This window comes from Sorex araneus, chromosome 8 (assembly GCF_027595985.1).
Source record: "Sorex araneus isolate mSorAra2 chromosome 8, mSorAra2.pri, whole genome shotgun sequence".
Taxonomy (NCBI): Eukaryota; Metazoa; Chordata; class Mammalia; order Eulipotyphla; family Soricidae; genus Sorex; species Sorex araneus.
In genome coordinates, this window is record NC_073309.1 from 12939935 (window position 1) to 12957920 (window position 17986).

The 17986-nt window shown below is 53.3% G+C and overlaps 2 protein-coding genes across 2 annotated transcripts; one reads left to right on the forward strand and one right to left on the reverse strand.

Annotated features, from left to right (window-relative positions):
• Positions 1-1630: 1630 nt before the first annotated feature.
• Positions 1631-3714, reverse strand: THAP11 (THAP domain containing 11). Its single transcript, XM_055145285.1, has one exon. The coding sequence runs from the start codon at positions 3252-3254 to the stop codon at positions 2310-2312; it is 945 nt and encodes a 314-aa protein (XP_055001260.1). The 5' UTR covers positions 3255-3714; the 3' UTR covers positions 1631-2309.
• Positions 3715-10169: 6455 nt separating this feature from the next.
• On the forward strand, positions 10170-17807 carry CENPT (centromere protein T). The gene is made up of 13 exons (XM_055146143.1): positions 10170-10538; positions 12791-12881; positions 13188-13275; positions 13382-13478; positions 13645-13784; positions 13905-13941; positions 14678-14826; positions 15423-15599; positions 16459-16812; positions 16933-17026; positions 17242-17424; positions 17504-17608; positions 17674-17807. Exons 1-13 carry the CDS (start codon positions 10426-10428, stop codon positions 17795-17797), a joined length of 1752 nt encoding a protein of 583 aa, XP_055002118.1. The 5' UTR covers positions 10170-10425; the 3' UTR covers positions 17798-17807.
• Positions 17808-17986: the final 179 nt, after the last annotated feature.

The window sequence follows — 17986 nt, forward strand, 5'->3', positions numbered from 1 at the left end:
TTCATAGTCATCTCTTGATATTTTTGATCTTTTCAAAAGATTTTTACCTTCACACACCCCACCCCAGCCTCTCACACACACACACTGCACCACTGGGTATAGCTAGTAAGGCCAGACCAAGTGTTACTCAAACCCCAGGTCTATACTTCTTTGCTTTTCTTGTGACTCAGGAAGAGAACTATCATTCCCCACAAAAAACTAAAGCAGGGAAGAGAGAGATAGCTCAAGGGGATGAGCAGATGCTTTGAATGCAGGAACACAGGTAGATTCCCAGTCCCTCAGGCACCACCAGGAGCCACCCCAGAGCAGCCAGGCCCGCTGTTCCTGGCCCCAAACAAAAGAAACTAAAACAAACACTTCCCTGACAATGTTGCTGAGAAGCTGAGGGTAGCCCTAGTAGGAAGAGTATAAATTCCTTCCTCAAACAGGAGCTAAAGGTTTTAAAGAGCATGGAGGAAAGGCCTGGGAAAGCATGCAGCAAAGGAGCCTGGTGAAGGATAATGGGGACATAGAGTGGACCCGTAACTACCAGCGGCAGATGGCTTCAGTCCCAGAGAGCCCAGGAGACTGTTGTGCTTCCACCTAGGACTAATTATTCCTAGGCAGGCAGAGGTGCAGCCCCCCCCCCCAGTGTGGCACAACCTATGCCCACTCTTCTCCTCCAGATTTATTAAGTTGCTGCCTAGCGACCAGGAGCGGGGCAGACTAAAGGAACATTTGAGACATTCCATTGGAAGCCACTAGAAGATTCTCCAATCTAGTAGCTATTTCTGTAAGTAACAAAAAAAGGGAATTGTAGTGGTGTTTTCTTGGGGGGGAGGGGGGAATCGTGTTTTATGGATCCAAAAACCATCCATGTAAACTAGCCCCAACAGTCACAAGGCTCATTTTTAAAGTACCTGCCTGGCCCGAGAATTAATGTGCTTACTTACCTCTCACACAGCCGATTCTTCTTCAAATTCCCAGCACCACCTATGATCTCCAAGCAGTCAGGAATAACCCCTGAACACTACTGTGGCCCCTGGACCCCCTCCCCACTCTACCCCAAGGAAAAAAAAAGGCACTAGGCTCTCCTTAACCCAAAGATGGAAGCAGCCAAGAGGCAGATAACAAATTTCAAAACCTATTCCTAAAAGCCCTCAATGGATGCAGCTCCTTCAGAATCAGTGTACCAATGTCTAAAGGATATGTCCGAGTCCGGTGCTTACAGCAGTGGACCTCACTGATTTAAGGAACTGCAAACCCCCCTTTGCCAAACACTGTACCAGAACCAAGGATTAAAACCATCTGCAAAATTCAACCCCAGCAGAAAATTCAAGAGGGAATTCAAAGCCCTCAGTGTGGGCTATGGCAACTCAGTTTAGTTCTCGGTGGCTTCTCCCTGTTGAAAAGACACAGGGAGATTAAACCATTCAGTGCAGTTTCTAAACTCTTTTAAATTGAGCTGAATTCTCTGCGGGCCTTCTGTGCTTGGGGGTCCCTTTATGGAGAAACCTGAGGATTGTAGCATCTCTTCTCCCAGGGTCAGCTGTTTCCTGGGACCTACAGCCCAGGCCCATCAGGCATACTTCTCCACGCTTCCAGCGGTACCTAGCTGAGCCCTTCTAAAAATAAAGTGGCGAAATCCAAATAAAAACCTTACTTTCTGTTTAATTTGTTTTGCCAAACAAACACAGTGAAAACTTTAGTCTAATTGTACAGAAAATAGAATTTGTAACCAGTAGCAAACATAAAAGGATAAACCTAAGTCCCTGGCAAGCTGGATCTCCATCAGCAGGTCACCTACATCCCCGGGTAGATCCTCCTGGGGAAGAGGTCCTAGGGGGCGGAGGCACGAATCTGCCAGCCCCCAACACTTACAGGCTGCACCTGGGGAGGAAAAGCATGGAAAGGCGAAGAAATGATGTTACTTGGACCTCTCACTGCTACACCCTGGAGTTTTTTCTGTTGGCTAACCTAAAAGTGATGTCCTCCCAAATCCCATAGTCTCTGGACAGCCAACCAGCTTCCCTAGGGGCAAGTTTCAAGTTCAGTGGAGTTGAAGCCTCTGCTTAACCAGAATCTGCAACATAAACTGGGGATGAGGTGCCGGTAGACAAAGTCGTAATTGCTGGTGTCTGAGGTCCCCCCACCCCTGCTTCAGGAAAAACAAGAGAGGGTGCCAGGTTACCAGCCAAGAATCCAGCTGCCCTAAGACTCAGTACTGTCAGCCAGCGGCCCAGGAGTACAGGGGACTTCAACCGCAGCGGCCCGAGCCCCTTCCAGGCTGGCAGGGGTCTGGGAGTCTGACAAGCCGCGGAGGGAGCCATTCACATTCCGTGCTTCTTGCGGATGACCGCCATGGCCAGCAGCCGATCCTTCTCGCGGAGCTCCTCTCGCAGCTTGGCCTCGGTGAGACGCAGGTGGCGGATGCTGCCCTTCATCTCCTTCATCTTCACTTCCATCAGCGCCAGGATGTCCCGCTGCTCGTTCAGCTTGCGCAGGAGCTCTTCCTCCGTGGTGCCAGACGACAAGGAGTACGAGTGATCGGAGCCAGTATCAGGGAAGCCCTCCTCTCCCACGACCACCAGCTGGGGGCCCAGAGGGCACTCGGCAGCTTCCAGCCCCGCCGTGGCAGCTTCCAGCTCCGTCGCAGCGGCGGCGGCTGCGCCCTCTGCGGCCGCGAACTCCACTTGCACTGTCAGGTCGATGGGCTTCACGTCTTCTCCCGAGGGAGTGGTGGGTGCCGGGGCCACGGAGCCGGGCGCCTGGCTGCTGTCGACAGCGGCTTGAAGGGTGAGGAGCACAGCCGCAGAGGCGGACACCAGGTTCGGCTGCAGCTGGGCGGCCTGGGCGGCAGAGGCGGTCGGCGACTGCTGCTGCTGTTGCTGCTGCTGTTGCTGCTGCTGCTGCTGCTGTTGCTGCTGCTGCTGTTGTTGCTGCTGCTGTTGTTGCTGCTGCTGCTGCCTGCGGCGGGCAGCTGCGGCCCCCGCGGGTCTGCGTGCTACTTTGCGTTCGTTGACGCCGCGCAGGGGGAAAATGGTGGGGACACGCACCGTGTAGGTCTTGCGGCCGCCCTGGAAGTGGACGCTGCAGAGACGGTGGCCTGTGGTGGGCTGGAAGGTGGAGAAGCACCCACTGACGCCAGCACGGGACACGTTCTTGAGCCAGAGGCGCCGCAGCTCAGCGTCCTTGGGAAACGTGTAGAAGTGCAGCGCCTTGTCCCGATGCGAGTTGTTGTAGCAGCCCGGTACGCAGCACGTAAAGCCTGGCATGGCTGCGCCGCGCGGCCCGGCCCGGCCCACCGGCCTCTAGGGCTCTTCGACGGCCCGGTCGGTCGGCTGCCGCCCGCCCCTCGACGGGCGGCGCTGCGCGAGGCCTCAGATGGCCTCCCACTACTGCCGCCTGGCTCAGCCGGCTTGGCCCGGCGCCCCGTGCCCAGAATACGCTTCCCGCCGGCCCGCGCCGCGCCGCCCTCCCGGTCGCTCGCCTGCGCTCCGGAGTCGGCCCCGGGGACGCCGCGAAGGACCGCCTGAGAAGAAGGACTACGCCCCCCACAATGCACCGCGCCAGAAGTGGCTCACTTCCGGAAGGGGCGTGCTAATTCCGGACCCTTTAAAGGGCGCCGCGACAGTCTGAGCAGAGCCGATTCTTGCACTCACGCTGCTTTTCGCGGGCTGACGAAAGGAGTGGATTCGGTTGGAACGCTGTCGCTAGACCGCCCTTCCCAAGGACCCAGAATGCTGATGGGGGTCGGGCGCGGCTCTTCAGTGCGCAAGCGCTTTTGAGCGGAAACTACAAGTCCCATAATGCCTTGTTCCGAACCCTGCGGCTGCCGCCTGTAGCGCCGCCTAAGGGAAAGGGTGGGTTGTCGGAGCGCATTAGGATTCTAGTGAGGTTGTGCTGCATGGTGAAAGGTATGCCCAGTGGCGCCAAACCCATTTCTGCAGGACTGGGGTGAAGTGAAGGGTACTGGTATCAACGCCCGAAGGACCTCACGAGCCCCAGTCTCTGCATTGTGGACTCCCCCCATCCAGCCTCTGACCGGCTCTGACTCATTCACCTAAACATGGTCAACTGCGGTAGCCGGTTGTTTTCTGCGCGTACGACAGGAAGCCTGACTCAGCCCCTCCCTCCTGGAGCTTGACTACCTGGAGGAGCGAGGGTCTAGGGCCGAATACTAGGTGTGAATAACGCGGATGGATAGTTTCGGTATAGAAATAGATGCTCCAAAGGAATGAACCGGACAGAAAATAGGAGGCGGAGAGCGGGGGGGGGGGGGGGGACGGGGCGGGGAGGGCTGGAGCGCTGGTACAGCGGGTTCGATCCTCATCATCCCATGTGGTCCCTTGAGCACCGCCATTAGTTCCTGAATGCAGAACCACCTCGCCATCACCGAGTGTGACCCAAAAAAGACAAAAGAGCGCTTTCCTTTCACACACTTAAACTGGTTGGATCACGGGCAAAGTATAAGCATCCCCAGCACCCAGAATAACCCCGAGCACAGTCGGATCTGTCCCCAGAACAAATCAAACAAGGGCCGGAAATGGTTTGATCCATATATGGCCCCTGAGCACCACCAGGAATAAATCCTGAGCACTGCCAGGTGTGGCCACTCCAACCCTCCCAACCCCCCCAAAAAAAAGATGGGGAACTGGAGTGGGGATCAGAGCAAAGACTACAGTTATGCTTTGCTAGAAAAGTCTTGGTTTAATTTCCTATACCTCATCATCTCCCCAGCACCAACAATCTGGAGCACTGCTCCTGGAGTAGACAGACACACAGACACAAACACACACCGACAACAACCCGCAGTAGCCCCAAAAACAAAGGGGAGAAAGGGAAAAGGGCAGGCGAGTTGTACAGGGGTTAACTTGCTCCCCTTGCACACGACAGACCCAGGTTTGATTCTGGGAAATGTATGATACACAAGGACCACCAGGGCACTCAGGAGAACAGAGAAGAAATTGCCCTTCAGCAACCCCCAAAGCCCCCACAAAAGCAACAAAAAGATTTTGGATTTTATTCTGTAGGTTACTAAGAGCTGTTTGAAGAGCTTTAAGCAAAAGGATGGACAGAATTTTTATTAGCAAAACACTTCCCCACTTCTATAGGCAAAGTGTTTCAAAGGGCAAAAGTAACCAGGAAAGGCCTCTTGTGGAAAGCTGGGAGGAATCTATGCAATTGTCCAGGGGAATTGTCTTATTTTGCTGAGTCAATCCTTTTCTCTGGCTCTATTGTTTATTTGTTTGTTTTTGGGTGACACCCCATAATGCTCAGGTCCGTGGCTTGAACCCCTTTAATTTCAGAAGTGGATTCTCTAGTATCTAGCTTATGCTTTAAAAAAATTGCACTCATGGGGCCGGAGCTATAGTACAGTGGGTAGGGCGTTTGCCTTGCATGCAGCCAAACTGGGTTCAATCCCCGGCATCCCATATGGTCCCCCCAGCACTGCCAGGAGTAACCCCTGAGCATCTCTGAGTATGACTCACACAGCCCAAAAAAATTGCATTTATTTGCGTGAATCATTCATTTAGTGATAGCAACATGAATTATATATTTGGCTATATTTTAATTTTTAAAATCTTTTGTGTATTGCTTGGGCCATACCCAGGGTGCTTAGGGCTTAGTCCTAGCTCTGCAATTAGGGATCACTTCTGGAGGAAATTAGGGAACCATATAGGGTACTGGGAATCATCAAACCCAGGTTAGGTGCATGCAAGGCAAGTGCCTTATCTGCTGCATTATTGCTCCAGCCCTATGTTTTTTTGTTTTGTTTTGTTTGCTTTTTGGGTCACACCCGGCGATGCACAGGGGTTATTCCTGGCTCATGCACTCAGGAATTACTCCTGGCGGTGCTCAGGGGACCATATGGGATGCTGGGAATCGAACCCGGGTCGGCCGCGTGCAAGGCAAACGCCCTATCCGCTGTGCTATTGCTCCAGCCCCATCCAGCCCTATGTTTAATTTTGTAAACAAGGTATGCAGTAAAGATCAAATTCAACAGTGCTGGGAATGTAATTCAGTGGCAGAGGCCATAGTTTGCATGTGTGAGATCCCCAACATTATGAAAACTAATAATAAAATTCATCAAAAATCATTGTATTCCTTGTCTATTTTTACTGTATCACTGTTAGTGTTAGAATTCTATTCTTGTCTTCCTCAAGACATAATTTATTTAAAAAATATAAGTGAGGGGCTGGAACAATAGCACAGCGGCTAGGGTGTTTGCCTTGCAGGAGGCCGACCCGGGTTCGATTCCCAGCATCCCATATGGTTCCCTGAGCACCGCCAGGAGTAATTCCTGAGTAATTCCTGAGTACATGAGCCAGGAGTAACCTCTGTGCATCACTGGGTGTGACCCAAAAAGAAAATAAAATTGGCGAAGGGACAGAAAAATAGTAGAACAGGTCTCAGAGAACTTTCCTCGCTTGCAGCTAACTTGAGTTCATTCCCTGGCTCCCCACATGGTTCCTTGAGCCCCAGTAGAAGTTACGCCTGATCAGTCACAGAGCCCATCTGGTGTGGCCTCAAAATTTTAAAAAAGTTGGTGAGAGGTCAAATTGTTTTTGTTTTGTTTGCTTTTGAGCCATATAAACTGGTGCTCAGGGGTCACTTTAAGGGTCCTCTGTGCCAGGGATCAAATTAGCCAATCACAGGATAGGGTTACCCACTGTACTCTTTCTTCAGCCTCTGATGTTATTCCTTATTACTTTATGCATGGACCACAGAATACTATGCTTGATCAAACTCTTCCTCCCAGTACATAAAATCACCTGAAGCTGAAGCCAAAGAGATATTACAGCGGGTAAGATTGCACACAGCCTACCCGGGTTTGATCCTCAACATCCCTTTTGGTCGCAGAGCTGGAAATAATAGTACAGCAAGAAGTAGGGCCATTGCCATGCATGCAACAGACCTGGATTTGATCCCCAGCATCCAGCATAGTCTCTGAGCACTGCTAGAAGTGATTCATGAGTGCAGAGCCAGGAGTAAATCTTGAGCCCAATGTAGCTCCAAAACAAAGAAAGAAGCAAAAAAGAAACCATTTGACCCCAGAGTCCCTCTTAAAGTGATTCCTGAGTGCAAAACAAAACTGGCCTGAGCACTGCAAGATGTTGCCTCAAATGTCCAAAATAATTACATCATATCACTGCTTACATTTCGCCACCTGTCATTTATTGCATTTACAATGACATCCAAACTGCTTTCAAAACCAGAATCACCCCATATGATCTGGCCCTTACAATCTCTCCGTCCTCACTCAAAATTAATTTATTTTATTTTTTAGACAAGTATATAGCTTATTCAATTAATCTATGTAAACACAGACTAATACTATGCAAGCAAGTAAGTTCAAATTATTTTTGAAGGGACTTGTGTTTTCTTCATCTTATCCAGTCTTTTTGTTGTTGTTTGTTTTGGGTCACAGCAGTGATGCTCAGAGATTATTCCTGGCAGTGCTTGGGAGACCTTGAAGGGTGCCAGGGATAAAACCTGGGTCAGGCTGGAGTAACAGTACAGTGGGTTGGGCGTTTGCCTTGCATGCGGTCAACCCGGGTTTGATTCCCAGCATCCCATCTGGTCCCCTGAGCACTGCCATGAGTAATTCCTGAGTGCAGAGCCAGAAGTAATTCCTGTGCATTGCAGGATGTGACCCAAAAGCAAAAATAAATAAATAAATAAATAAATAATATATATAGTGCCCTTAGGACCACCAAGAGTAATTTCTGAGTGGAAAGCCAGGAGTAACCCCTGAGCATTACCGAGTGTGACCTAAAGCACCATAAAAAACCCCAAAAATCCTGGGCCTTCCACATGCAAGGCAAACGCCCTACCTGATATACTATTGCTCTGACCCTGAATTATCTAATTTTTGTTGTTGTTGTTCTTTGTTTTGGGGGCCACATCAGGCTCAGATATTACTCCTGGCTCTGAACTCAAGAATTATTCCTGTCAGTGCACAGGGGACCATACGAAATACTGGGGATCGAACCCAGGTTAGCTACATGCAAGGCAAGTGCCTTAACCCCTGTACTATCTCTCTGAGTGTCTAATTTTTTGACTAATTTTGATATTTATTAGAGCATCTCTCTTTTTTATTTGTTTGTTTTTGGGCCACACCTACCTGTACTCAGGGATCACTCCTGACAATGCTCAAGAAACAATACTGGTCAGTTGCATGCAAGACAAGGCCTTACTTGTGATATGTCTCCTGTCCCTCTATTATTTTTTTATTTGGGGGGTCCACACTCAGTAGTGGGGTGTGGTTTCTCCCAGCTGAGCAGGAGGGACCATCATGAGATTCAGTGGCTCCAGCACGCAGTGCATATGCATTAGCCCTATTGGCCCTGCTCTATTTTGGGGGCGTGGTGAGAGGGGCCACTTTTAGCAGTACTCAGGGGTTACTTCTGGCTCTGCACTCAGAAATCACTCCTGGGCGCTGAGGCAATAGTACATTGGGTCGGATACTTCCTTTGCACAGTTCAATCCCAGCACCACATACAATCACTTGAATCCTCCCAGAAGTGACCCCTGAGTGCAGAGCCAGGAGTAAGCCCTGAGCACCACCAGGTGTGGCCCCAAAACTATATATATATGCATATATATACATATATGTATATAACAATAATAAGATTGTATCTTCCAGAGATGTCTGTGCAAATGCAAAAGCAGCTTGGATTTGAAATAAAATTATTTTGTTTGGGGGCTGGAGCAATAGCACAGCAGGTAGGGTGTTTGCCTTGCACGTGGCCAATCCAGGTTCGATTCCCAACATCCCATATGGTCCCCTGAGCACCGCCAGGAGTAATTCCTGAGTGCAGATCCAGGAGTAACCCCTGTGCATTGCCGGGTGTGAAGCAATATATATATATTATATATATATGTTATATATATTATATATATATAATTTTGTTTTGTGGTACCAGAGATTAAACCTAAAATCTCAAAGGTATGTGTTTTATGATTGAGCCACATCCCTGGCTACTTATTTATAGGGGCTCCACCAGCAGGGTTACTCCCTGTGACACTCTGCCTGTGGAATGGGCTTGGGTTCAGGACTTGGTACTGGGCGGTACTCAGGCCACTAGAGCCACACCTAGCAGTGCCATCGATGAACCCAAGGCCTCATACAACCAATTGATTGATTCTTCCTTAATGCCAGTGCCTCTGCTCACCTTGAGAGAGGCAGATTGAAATGATTCATGGTCAGGGTAGGAGCTGGAGAGATAGTAGAAAGAGTAGGGCGCTTGCCTTGCTCACAGCTGAACCAGGTTCGATCTTGGACATTCCATATGGCTCTCTGAGCACTGCCAGGAGTAGTTTCTGAGTGCAGAGTCAGAAATAATCACTGAACATCCCCCTCCCCAGAAAACACACACACACACACACACACACACACACACACACTAAAGATTCCTCCTAATATCCTAATATCTATTGATGTTGGAGAGGTTAAGGCACATTCTTTTTTTGTACCATTGCTTTCAACCCCAAGGTGCATTCTTTTTGTTTTGTGTTGCTTGAGTCACACTCGGTGGTGCTCAGGGTTTATTTTTGACTCTGTACTCAGGGGTCACTTCTGGCCGGGCTCGGGGAAACATATGTGATACTGCGGATGGAACCCAGGTTGGCTACATGAAAAGCAGGCACCCTACCGACTGTACTCTCTGACTGACAGTGCATTCTTTGGTTTTGTTTTATTTTGTTTGCTTTTTGGGTCACACCCGGCAATGCACAGGGTTTCTCCTGGCTCTGCACTCAGGAATTACTCCTGGCGGTGCTCAGGGAACCATATGGGATGCTGGGAATCGAACCCGGGTCGGCTGCGTGCAAGGCAAACGCCCTATCGCTCCAGCCCCAGACAGCGCATTCTTGCACATGACTGACTGCTCAATTAGATCTCTACACCTCTGTGCACCACGGGCGGCGTGACCCCCAGCACATCTGAGTGGGGTTTCGAAGCTCCTTCTCTTCCTCCCCCAAATAAATTAAATAAAACTGGGGGCCAGCGCACCTTCAGTGACAGAGCACCGTTTTGTACGTAGGGAGCTCTGGGTTCAATAACTACATCGCCAAAAAAGGAAAAAGACGAAGAAATTATGTAACCACTGATATTTATTAACAGCCCGGCTGACTGCGAGGCTTTCAGTTAAGCTTCCCGTCGCTGGATCTTAGCCGGCCTTTTATTAGCTACTTCGCATTCTCAGCTTACAGATGAGGAAACCTCTCCTGGCGGCATCCCTCCGCCCAGACTCACCTCGCCGCCGCCTCGGTTCAGCGGCTGGCAAAACCCCGCAAGCGTCAGCACCGCCCGCGCGCGGCTGGGTGGGGCAGTAGAACGGGACTACAACTCCCGTGGGGCCGCGCGGTAGCCTCGCGAGAGCTGGCTTAAACGCCGCGGCGGGAAGGCGGTGGCCGCCGAGTCGGCGGACGGCTGCGGCCATGGCTGACAGCAGGCTCTCCGACAGCGAGCCGACGGTGCGGACGCTATTGCGGCACGTGCTGGACACCGCGGACCCACGCACCCCGCGGCTGCGCCGGAGTGCTCGGACCCGGTACAGTGCTCGGGCAGTGCGGGGACGGGGTGGGGCAGGCGGGCTCGGGGAGAGCCGGCGCTGACCCGGGCTTTTGGGGAGAAGGAAAGCGCCAGAATGTGGCCCTCGGACGGCGTTTCTTTTGGTTTGGTTTGGGGGGCCACACCCCGTCGGTGCTCCGGGCGTGCTGGGGGCGGAGCCGAGGACGGAGCCCGGCCTCCTGGCACCCCTGCAGCCAGGCAAAGGCCCTGCCCGGTGCATTCTCGCTCTGACGCATAGTTTTGGGCCACTTTGCCCCGCACCAGCCCGGTATGAACCCCCAGCTGAACCGCCCTGCCTTCAGCTGCCGGCCAGGTGACCCCACCTTTCCCTCCAGGCTCGGTCCTAGCGGTTCTGCAGCTCTTTATAGAAGACCCTGGGAAGAGCAGAGAGCCAGCCCGGGAATTGTGGGAACTGCTTTGTTAGGGAACCAGTTGGCAGCGGGACTGGGCTGAGCCCCTGGTGCAGAGGATATGGAAGTTGGCAAATGCCAGACTCGGCCGATGCATTTTCTTTACTGGCATTTGTTATGTTTTGTCCGGATTCGGGGGAGTGGTGTTCCAGGCTGTGCCTAGGAGGGCTGGGGCCCCTCCTGGCAATTCTTCACCAGCCAGACTGGAAGCTCCATTCAAGGGCCCGAAGACGCAGTGCTGACAATTACCTGAGCCACCCGGCAGTGCTCAGGTCCCAGGGATAGAACCCGGGGCTGCCTGATGCAAGGCATATACCTTAACTTCCTTAGAGGTTTCAGACGTACAGTCATGAAGTGGGAGTTGTACCCTGATAATATCAGGAATCGGATTGGGAGTAGACTCAAGAGACGAGGGCTGGGGGGGGACCCACGCGGAAGGGGCTGGTCAGACTTGACAAATATTCAGAAATAAATGTCAGAGCTGGAGATGTGGCTCAGCTGGTAGAGTACATGTGCCAGTCCTGGGTTCTGTCCCCGGAAACCTAGTGCCCCACCCACATCTGTCAGCACCACAGGGTGCGGCCACCACAATAATAAGAACTAATTAAATTGGGCTGGGATGATAGTACAGTGGGTAGGGCGCTTGTACTTGCACGTGGCGGTCTGGGTTTGAGCCTCTGCACCCGCTAGGGCCCACCACCCCGCCCTGCCCCAGCCCTGCCAGCAGTGATCCCTGGGTCACACCCAGCGTTGCTCAGGGGTTACTCCTGGCTTTGCACTCAGGAATTACTCCTGGCGGTGCTTGGGGGACCATGTTGGATGCCGGGGATCGAACCCGGGTCGGCCGAGTGCAAGGCAAACGCCCTACCCGCTCTGCTATCGCTCCGGCCCCCCAATTAGTTTTTAAAAATTTATCTTTGATAATTAATGGGCTGGAGCAATAGTGCAGCGGGTAGGGCATTCGCCTAGCATGCAGCTGACCCAGGTTGATTCCTCCGCCCCAATCAGAGGGCCTGGCAAGCTACCGAGAGTATTGCGCCCACATGGCAGAGCCTGGCAAGCTACCCATGGCATATTCAATATGCCAAAAACAGTAACAACAAGTCTCATGATGGAGACGTTACTGGTGCCCGCTAGAGCAAATCGATGAGCAACAAGATGACAGTGATAGTGACAGTTGGATTCTTACTTATTTTTATTTGGAATTTTCTGAGAGGGGGAGTGCTCAGGGCCTGTATGCTGCTCAGTGTGTAGAGTACAGGGGTTGATCCTGGCAGCGCTTGCAGGGGGACCATGCAGTGCAAGGGATTTCACTTGGGCTTCTTTTTAAATATTTAGTGCATGTATTTTGGATCAAACACTGGGACTAAGGGGCCACTCCTGACTCTGTGCTCAGGGATTACTCCTGGTTGTGCTCCAGGGTCCATGTTCAGTGCTGGGATCAAACCCATATTGTCTCTGCGCAAGACAGAAACTAGATCCCCCGTACTTCCTCCAACCCCATGTTGTCACTTTACCATCTGGAACGGATGATGTGAACTCTTCCTTCTGCTTCCCTTAAGTGTGTCACTAATCTCTCAGCAGTCACCTTGACGAAGCCTCCCTCAGCCCTTCTGGTGGGCTCATCGCAGTCCCTCTCTTCTCAGATTCTTTCCTTTCATCCACAGCATCAAGCTGGAATAGGACCTTGGTGGGGACATGTATCTTCTGGGTCCTTAATCCCCAGAGAAAAGGGCTTCAGACCAAGATCTTTGAAGGCACATCTCTGCCCGGGTACATCCTCTAGTTCCCCCCTCTCTCGTTATTCTCTGTCTTCCCACAGAGCACAGAAAGCCCTGCTCGAAACAGCTCCCTCCAGGGATCAGCCCAGCCAAACAAAGACAACCACCAGGCGCAGCTCCCAAAGAATCAGGGTAAGTGACTGCACCCTGGTCACTGCAGGGTGCCTCCCTTTCAGGCCCGAATCCAGCCCTGGACCTTGAGAGACTCTTGACGTAAAGAAACAGACTAACTGGGGCTGGAGCAATAGCACAGTGGGTAGGTGTTTGCCTTGCACTCGGCTGACCTGGGTTCGATCATCCCCAGCATCCCCCGAGCACCGCCAGGAGTGATTCCTGAGCACAGAGCCAGGAGTAACTCCTGTGCGTTGTCGGGTATAACACAAAAAGCAAAAAAAAAGAAAAGAAACAGACTAATGGCTTGGTGCTTTTGCCCCAAAGTCTTCCGGCAAAGTGCGTCATGTTCAAGGCAGTGGGTACCTGGATGAACAGACACCTCGGACTCTGCTGACAAACATCCTACTGACTGGTGAGTGAGCCGGGCCTGCTGGTCCACGTTTGTTACCGTCCCGTGATGTCCCTCATTCAGGGCGACCTGCCGTGCCAGCTCCACTGTCTCCTTTCCATTTCTGCAGCCCCAGAATCTTCTGCCATAAAGCCACCGCCGGTGGTGAAGCCAGGCCCAGCACTGCAGGCGGCGCAGTCATCCAGATGGGAAAGCAGCCCGGGCAGGTACACAGCGACCTCCCCTCCTGGACGGGATGCTAACCCTCTCCGGCCAGGGAGCCTCCTGGGACAGTCAGAACTGGGGTTCCGGGATCTTTGCATGTGTGAGACCCTGGGCTCGACCACTGGCACTGCAGCCCAACCAGCCAGACCGGTGGTTCTGTCCCGGCAGCCCAGAGCCAGAGCTTCCCGAGCTGGGGCCTTCCCCCACCGTGGCTCCCGGTATGCTGGCGTCCAGCAGGAGGCGGCAGAGACTGAGACTGTCAGAGTTCGAGCAGGGCCTCAACCACGGGCTGCTGCGTCCCTCCCAAGGTGAGGTTTGGGACACCACCTTGGCACCCTCTCTCCTGATCCTAAGAGGCTGAGGTGCCCTCAGAGAAGGTCCTCGGGGCCCTGACTTACCCTGGTTTCTTTGTGGGCATTCTCTTGCAGAGTCTCATGGGAATGCTGATGCATCTGCCGTCACCAGGTACTGGTACTTCCGTGGAGGAGAGGTTTGGGGGCGAGGTGCTGACTGGGGTAGCATCCCACTATGCTGCTGCTGCCGCTGCTACTGCTGCTGTGTGGGGTTTTAGTTTGGGAATTTTAAGTTGGGTGGGGGGCAGTTTGGACCAAACCTTGCTGAGCTCAGTGGTCATTCCTAGTGGGCATTATGATCATGGGCTACCAGGATTCAGCCCACGTTGGCTTGTGAAGCAAATGCCTTCCTGCTGTACTGTCTCTACAGCCCTGCTAGTGATGGGTTTGGTTTGGTTTAGGGGCCACACCTGGAGATGCCCAGGGGGTACTCCCAGGAATCACTCCTGGTGGTGCTCAGGGAACCATATGTGATGACAGGAATTGAACCTGGGTTAGCCCTACCCGCCAATACTATGGTTTCCCCCCATTTTTTAAAAAAATTGTATCTTTTTTATTTGGGGGCCACCACCTCAGTGGCTTCTGCTGGAAGAGATGAGTTGAGGGCATGAGTGATAGTACAGTGTGTGTGTGTGTGTGTGTGTGTGTGTGTGTGTGTGTGTGTGTGTGTGTGTAGGGGGCATGGTGGGTCCCTTCTTGCCTTGAACCAAGCCAACCCAAGTTCGATCCCCAGCACCCCATATGGTCCTGAACACTTCCAGGAATAATTACTGAGTGTAGAGTCAGGAGTAAACCCTGAGCATCACGAGGGCCCCTGACTTTCCTCTGTGCCTTCTGCCTCCCACCAGCTCCCTCAGCCTGACGTTTGCTACGCCCCTGCAGCCACAGTCGGTGCAGAGGCCTGGCTTGGCCCGCAGACCCCTCACCCGCCGAGCTGTAGATGTGGGTGCGTTTTTACAGGATCTTCGTGATGCTACCCTGGCCTCGGCTTCTCCAGGTGAGATTGAGATGTCTTTTTGTTCCTCGTGAAGAAAGCTCTCCCCACCATGACAGTATGCTAGAAACTTCTGCTAGATCAAGGGTTCCTGCCCCATGCATCAAGGACAGTGAGTGAGCCTGGCCAATGAGCAGGTGTTTCCTTTTCACAAGGAATGCTTGGCATGCTAAGGCCCAGTGTCAGCCTAGTGTCTTTACCACCCCGTCTCCTTGAGGGGCTCCAGGGCGCACAGGTGGGAAAGGGGTGTGTTGTGCTCGGAGCTCGTCGGGAGTTTGCAAGGGGCTAGGTTTCGGGGTCAGCTGGCCAGTCGGAGCTGATCTGGGAGTCCAGCTTTCCCTGGAGTAAATGAAAGGAGTGAGAAGGGGTGAATGGGGGACTGGTTGAGGGGGTGCGGGTGGCAGTCTGAGGTCTGGGAATGCCAGGTCAAGCGGCAGGAAGGTAAGCCAAGAGCAGTGGAAGGCAGCCAAGGCTCGGAGTGTGCCAGTCTCTGCAGAGCGCTTGGAGCGGAGTGTTGGAGTCGCTGCCCAAGGGCCTGGCGACTGGGTAGCGGCGGGTGGTCTGGAATCGACTGAACGCGATGGGCCCTTGATCTCTAGGTGATAACGTGAGGACCCTTGGTGCTCCCCTGCCAAATGACATAGTGTTGGAGGACACCCAGCCGTTTTCCCAGCCCGTGGTCGGCAGCTCCCCCAGGCACAGCGCCCTGCCCTGCACTTCTCACGCTGCGGCTGGAGATGCCGAGCGGCCTGACGGTCCTGGGCTGCAGAACAAGAGTGAGTATGGCGCCAGAGCTCTGGAGCCACACCTGACTTGGCTGAGCGTGGGCACTGGTGGTTTTCCCTCTTCGGGCCATATGTGGGTCCTCAGGAGCCCTGGCTGTCGGTTCTTTCTCTGTCCAGAAGCAGAGTCTGTTGGGCTGTGACACACCACATGGTATATCTGGCTTTTTGTCCTCGATAGGCTAGACTGGGCTTTATTGTTCTTTTTTTTTTTTTTTTTTTTTTTTTTTTTATAAATCCATCTTCTTTTATTTATTTATTTATTTTTGCTTTTTGGGTCACACCCAGCGATGCTCTGGGGTTACTCCTGGCTTTGCACTCAGGAATTACTCCTGGCGGTGCTTGGGGGACCATATGGGATGCCGGGGATCGAACCCGGGTCGGCCGCACGTGCAAGGCAAACGCCCTACCCGCTGTGCTATCGCTCCGGCCCCCTGGGCTTTATTGTTCTATCTTCGTTTTGTTTTTTGTTTGGGGGCCACACCTGGTGGTGCTCAGGGCTTACTCCTGGCTCTGCACCCCGGGATCACTCCTGGCCAGCTTGGGGACCATCTGGGATACAGGGATCGAACTCAGGTCAGCGGCATGCAAAACAAATGCCCTACCTGCTGTACTATCACTCTGGCCCTGTTGTTCTCTTTACCTATCTCAGTTACAATCTTGTTTAGTTTTATTTTGTTTTTGGCCAAACCCGGTGGTGCTCTGTGTATCACTCCAGGCGGGACTGGGGAATCATATGTAGTTCCGGAATTGAATCTAGGCTGGCTGCATGCAAGGCAAGTGCCCTGCCCACTGTGCTATCTCTCCAGTCCTCTTAGCTTCGGCCTTGGCTGAGACTTTCTCCCGAATTCAGGTCCGGAGAACCCAGCCCAGCATCCGGCGGCAGAGGCAGAGGAGGCAGAGTGCTCTCTCGCTAGTGGCCTCCTGAACATCAGCAGTAGCATCTCGATGAACATCAGCAGTAGTGTCTCGAGACAGGGTGGAGCCGAGCCTCTACAGCTTGGAGTTCTCAAGGAAGCCACGGAGAGGCGAGAAGAACGCTTGACCTCGAGCAAAGAGAAAGAGACGGCCATGGCCCAGGGATCTGGTAGGGCAGGAGAGCTAGAAGGGGACATGGAAATGACAGAAAAAGATGGGTCCTGTGGGGCTCTGGAGTCCATGGGCCCAGATGAGTCTTCTGCAGATGAGGACACCTCTGGTAGGGCAGGTAAGAGAACACGGCGCAGCGATCCGGGAGGAGGCAGAAACGACACAACACCGGGTGGTTGCTAGGCAGCAGGGAGGCTGCGGAGCTGCTGGGCCTGGACCACCTTCCCTTGCTCTGCAGCACGTCCAGAGTCGGCTGCCGGTGCCCCGGCGCTTCTTCACCCCAGGCAACCTCAGCTGTCTCTTGAGCCAGGCCTACCGTCTACCACTGCAGTGTAAGACCCTCCTCACGGGCCTCTGGCGGGGAGGGACAGGCACTGAGGCTGGGTTGTCCTCTTTCTTCAGGTCTGCAGATAGAGGATTTCCCAGCAGAGCCCCCTGAGCTGGGCGGGTGGGGGGGGGGAGGGGTCCACTCCCCAAGGGCAAGTGCTTCCGCAGAGTCCGGGGCTCTCCGAGAGGAAGATGAGCTCACTGTCCCTGTCTCCCACAGCATCCCTTCAGAGCCCGCTAGTCTTCCTTCCACAGCCCAAATCCGTGGCCCCAGGCCCAGAACCGCTCGCCCCAGGACCCACCAAGATCCCTATAAGATTGGGCTGAGCCACTATGTGAAGTTCTTCGGCTTCCATGCCAAGATGTCCATGGAGAAGGCGGCTCTGGAGACGGTGGAGAAGTGGTGAGTCCGGCCTCTGGGGGGGGGAGAGGAGCCACACGGCTGTGACGGCAGCTCAGTCGGATGTGCCTGATCTTGGCAGCCTGGACAAGTACTTCCAGCATCTTTGTGACGACCTGGAAGTCTACGCTGCCCATGCTGGCCGGAGGACTGTGAGGCCAGAGGACCTGGAGCTGCTGATGCGCCGGTGAGTGAGGTGCAGGGAGGGGAGGGCGGGAAGTGCCGGCACTGACTCTGTCCGTCTGTCTGCAGGCAGCGCCTGGTCACCGACCAAGTCTCCCTGCATGTGTTTGTGGAGCGGCACCTGCCCCTGGAATACCGGCAGCTTCTCATCCCTTGTGCTTTCAGTGGCAACTCTGTGTACCCTGCCCAATAGTGGCCAGGCCCCAACACCTGCCCTGTCCCCCATCGGACTCCTCTGCTCCCACATGCACTTCCAGGTCTCCTTCCCCACCCCTTGGCATCAATAAAGTGTCATAAAGAGATATTTACTGTGATTGGTACGTGTCTGGTACATGTCCTGGGGCCAAGGAACCAGCCTCCCTCCCCTTGCTTCCCAGAATAA

Excerpts from the sequence above, each read along its gene's own strand:
- CENPT (XM_055146143.1), top strand. The coding sequence starts at position 10,426 with ATGGCTGACAGCAGGCTCTCCGACAGCGAGCCGACGGTGCGGACGCTA. Across the intron at positions 13,942-14,677 it reads GATGCATCTGCCGTCACCAG|CTCCCTCAGCCTGACGTTTG; the intron begins GTACTGGTACTT and ends GCCTCCCACCAG. Across the intron at positions 17,027-17,241 it reads CTACCGTCTACCACTGCAGT|CATCCCTTCAGAGCCCGCTA; the intron begins GTAAGACCCTCC and ends TGTCTCCCACAG.
- THAP11 (XM_055145285.1), bottom strand. The coding sequence starts at position 3,254 with ATGCCAGGCTTTACGTGCTGCGTACCGGGCTGCTACAACAACTCGCAT.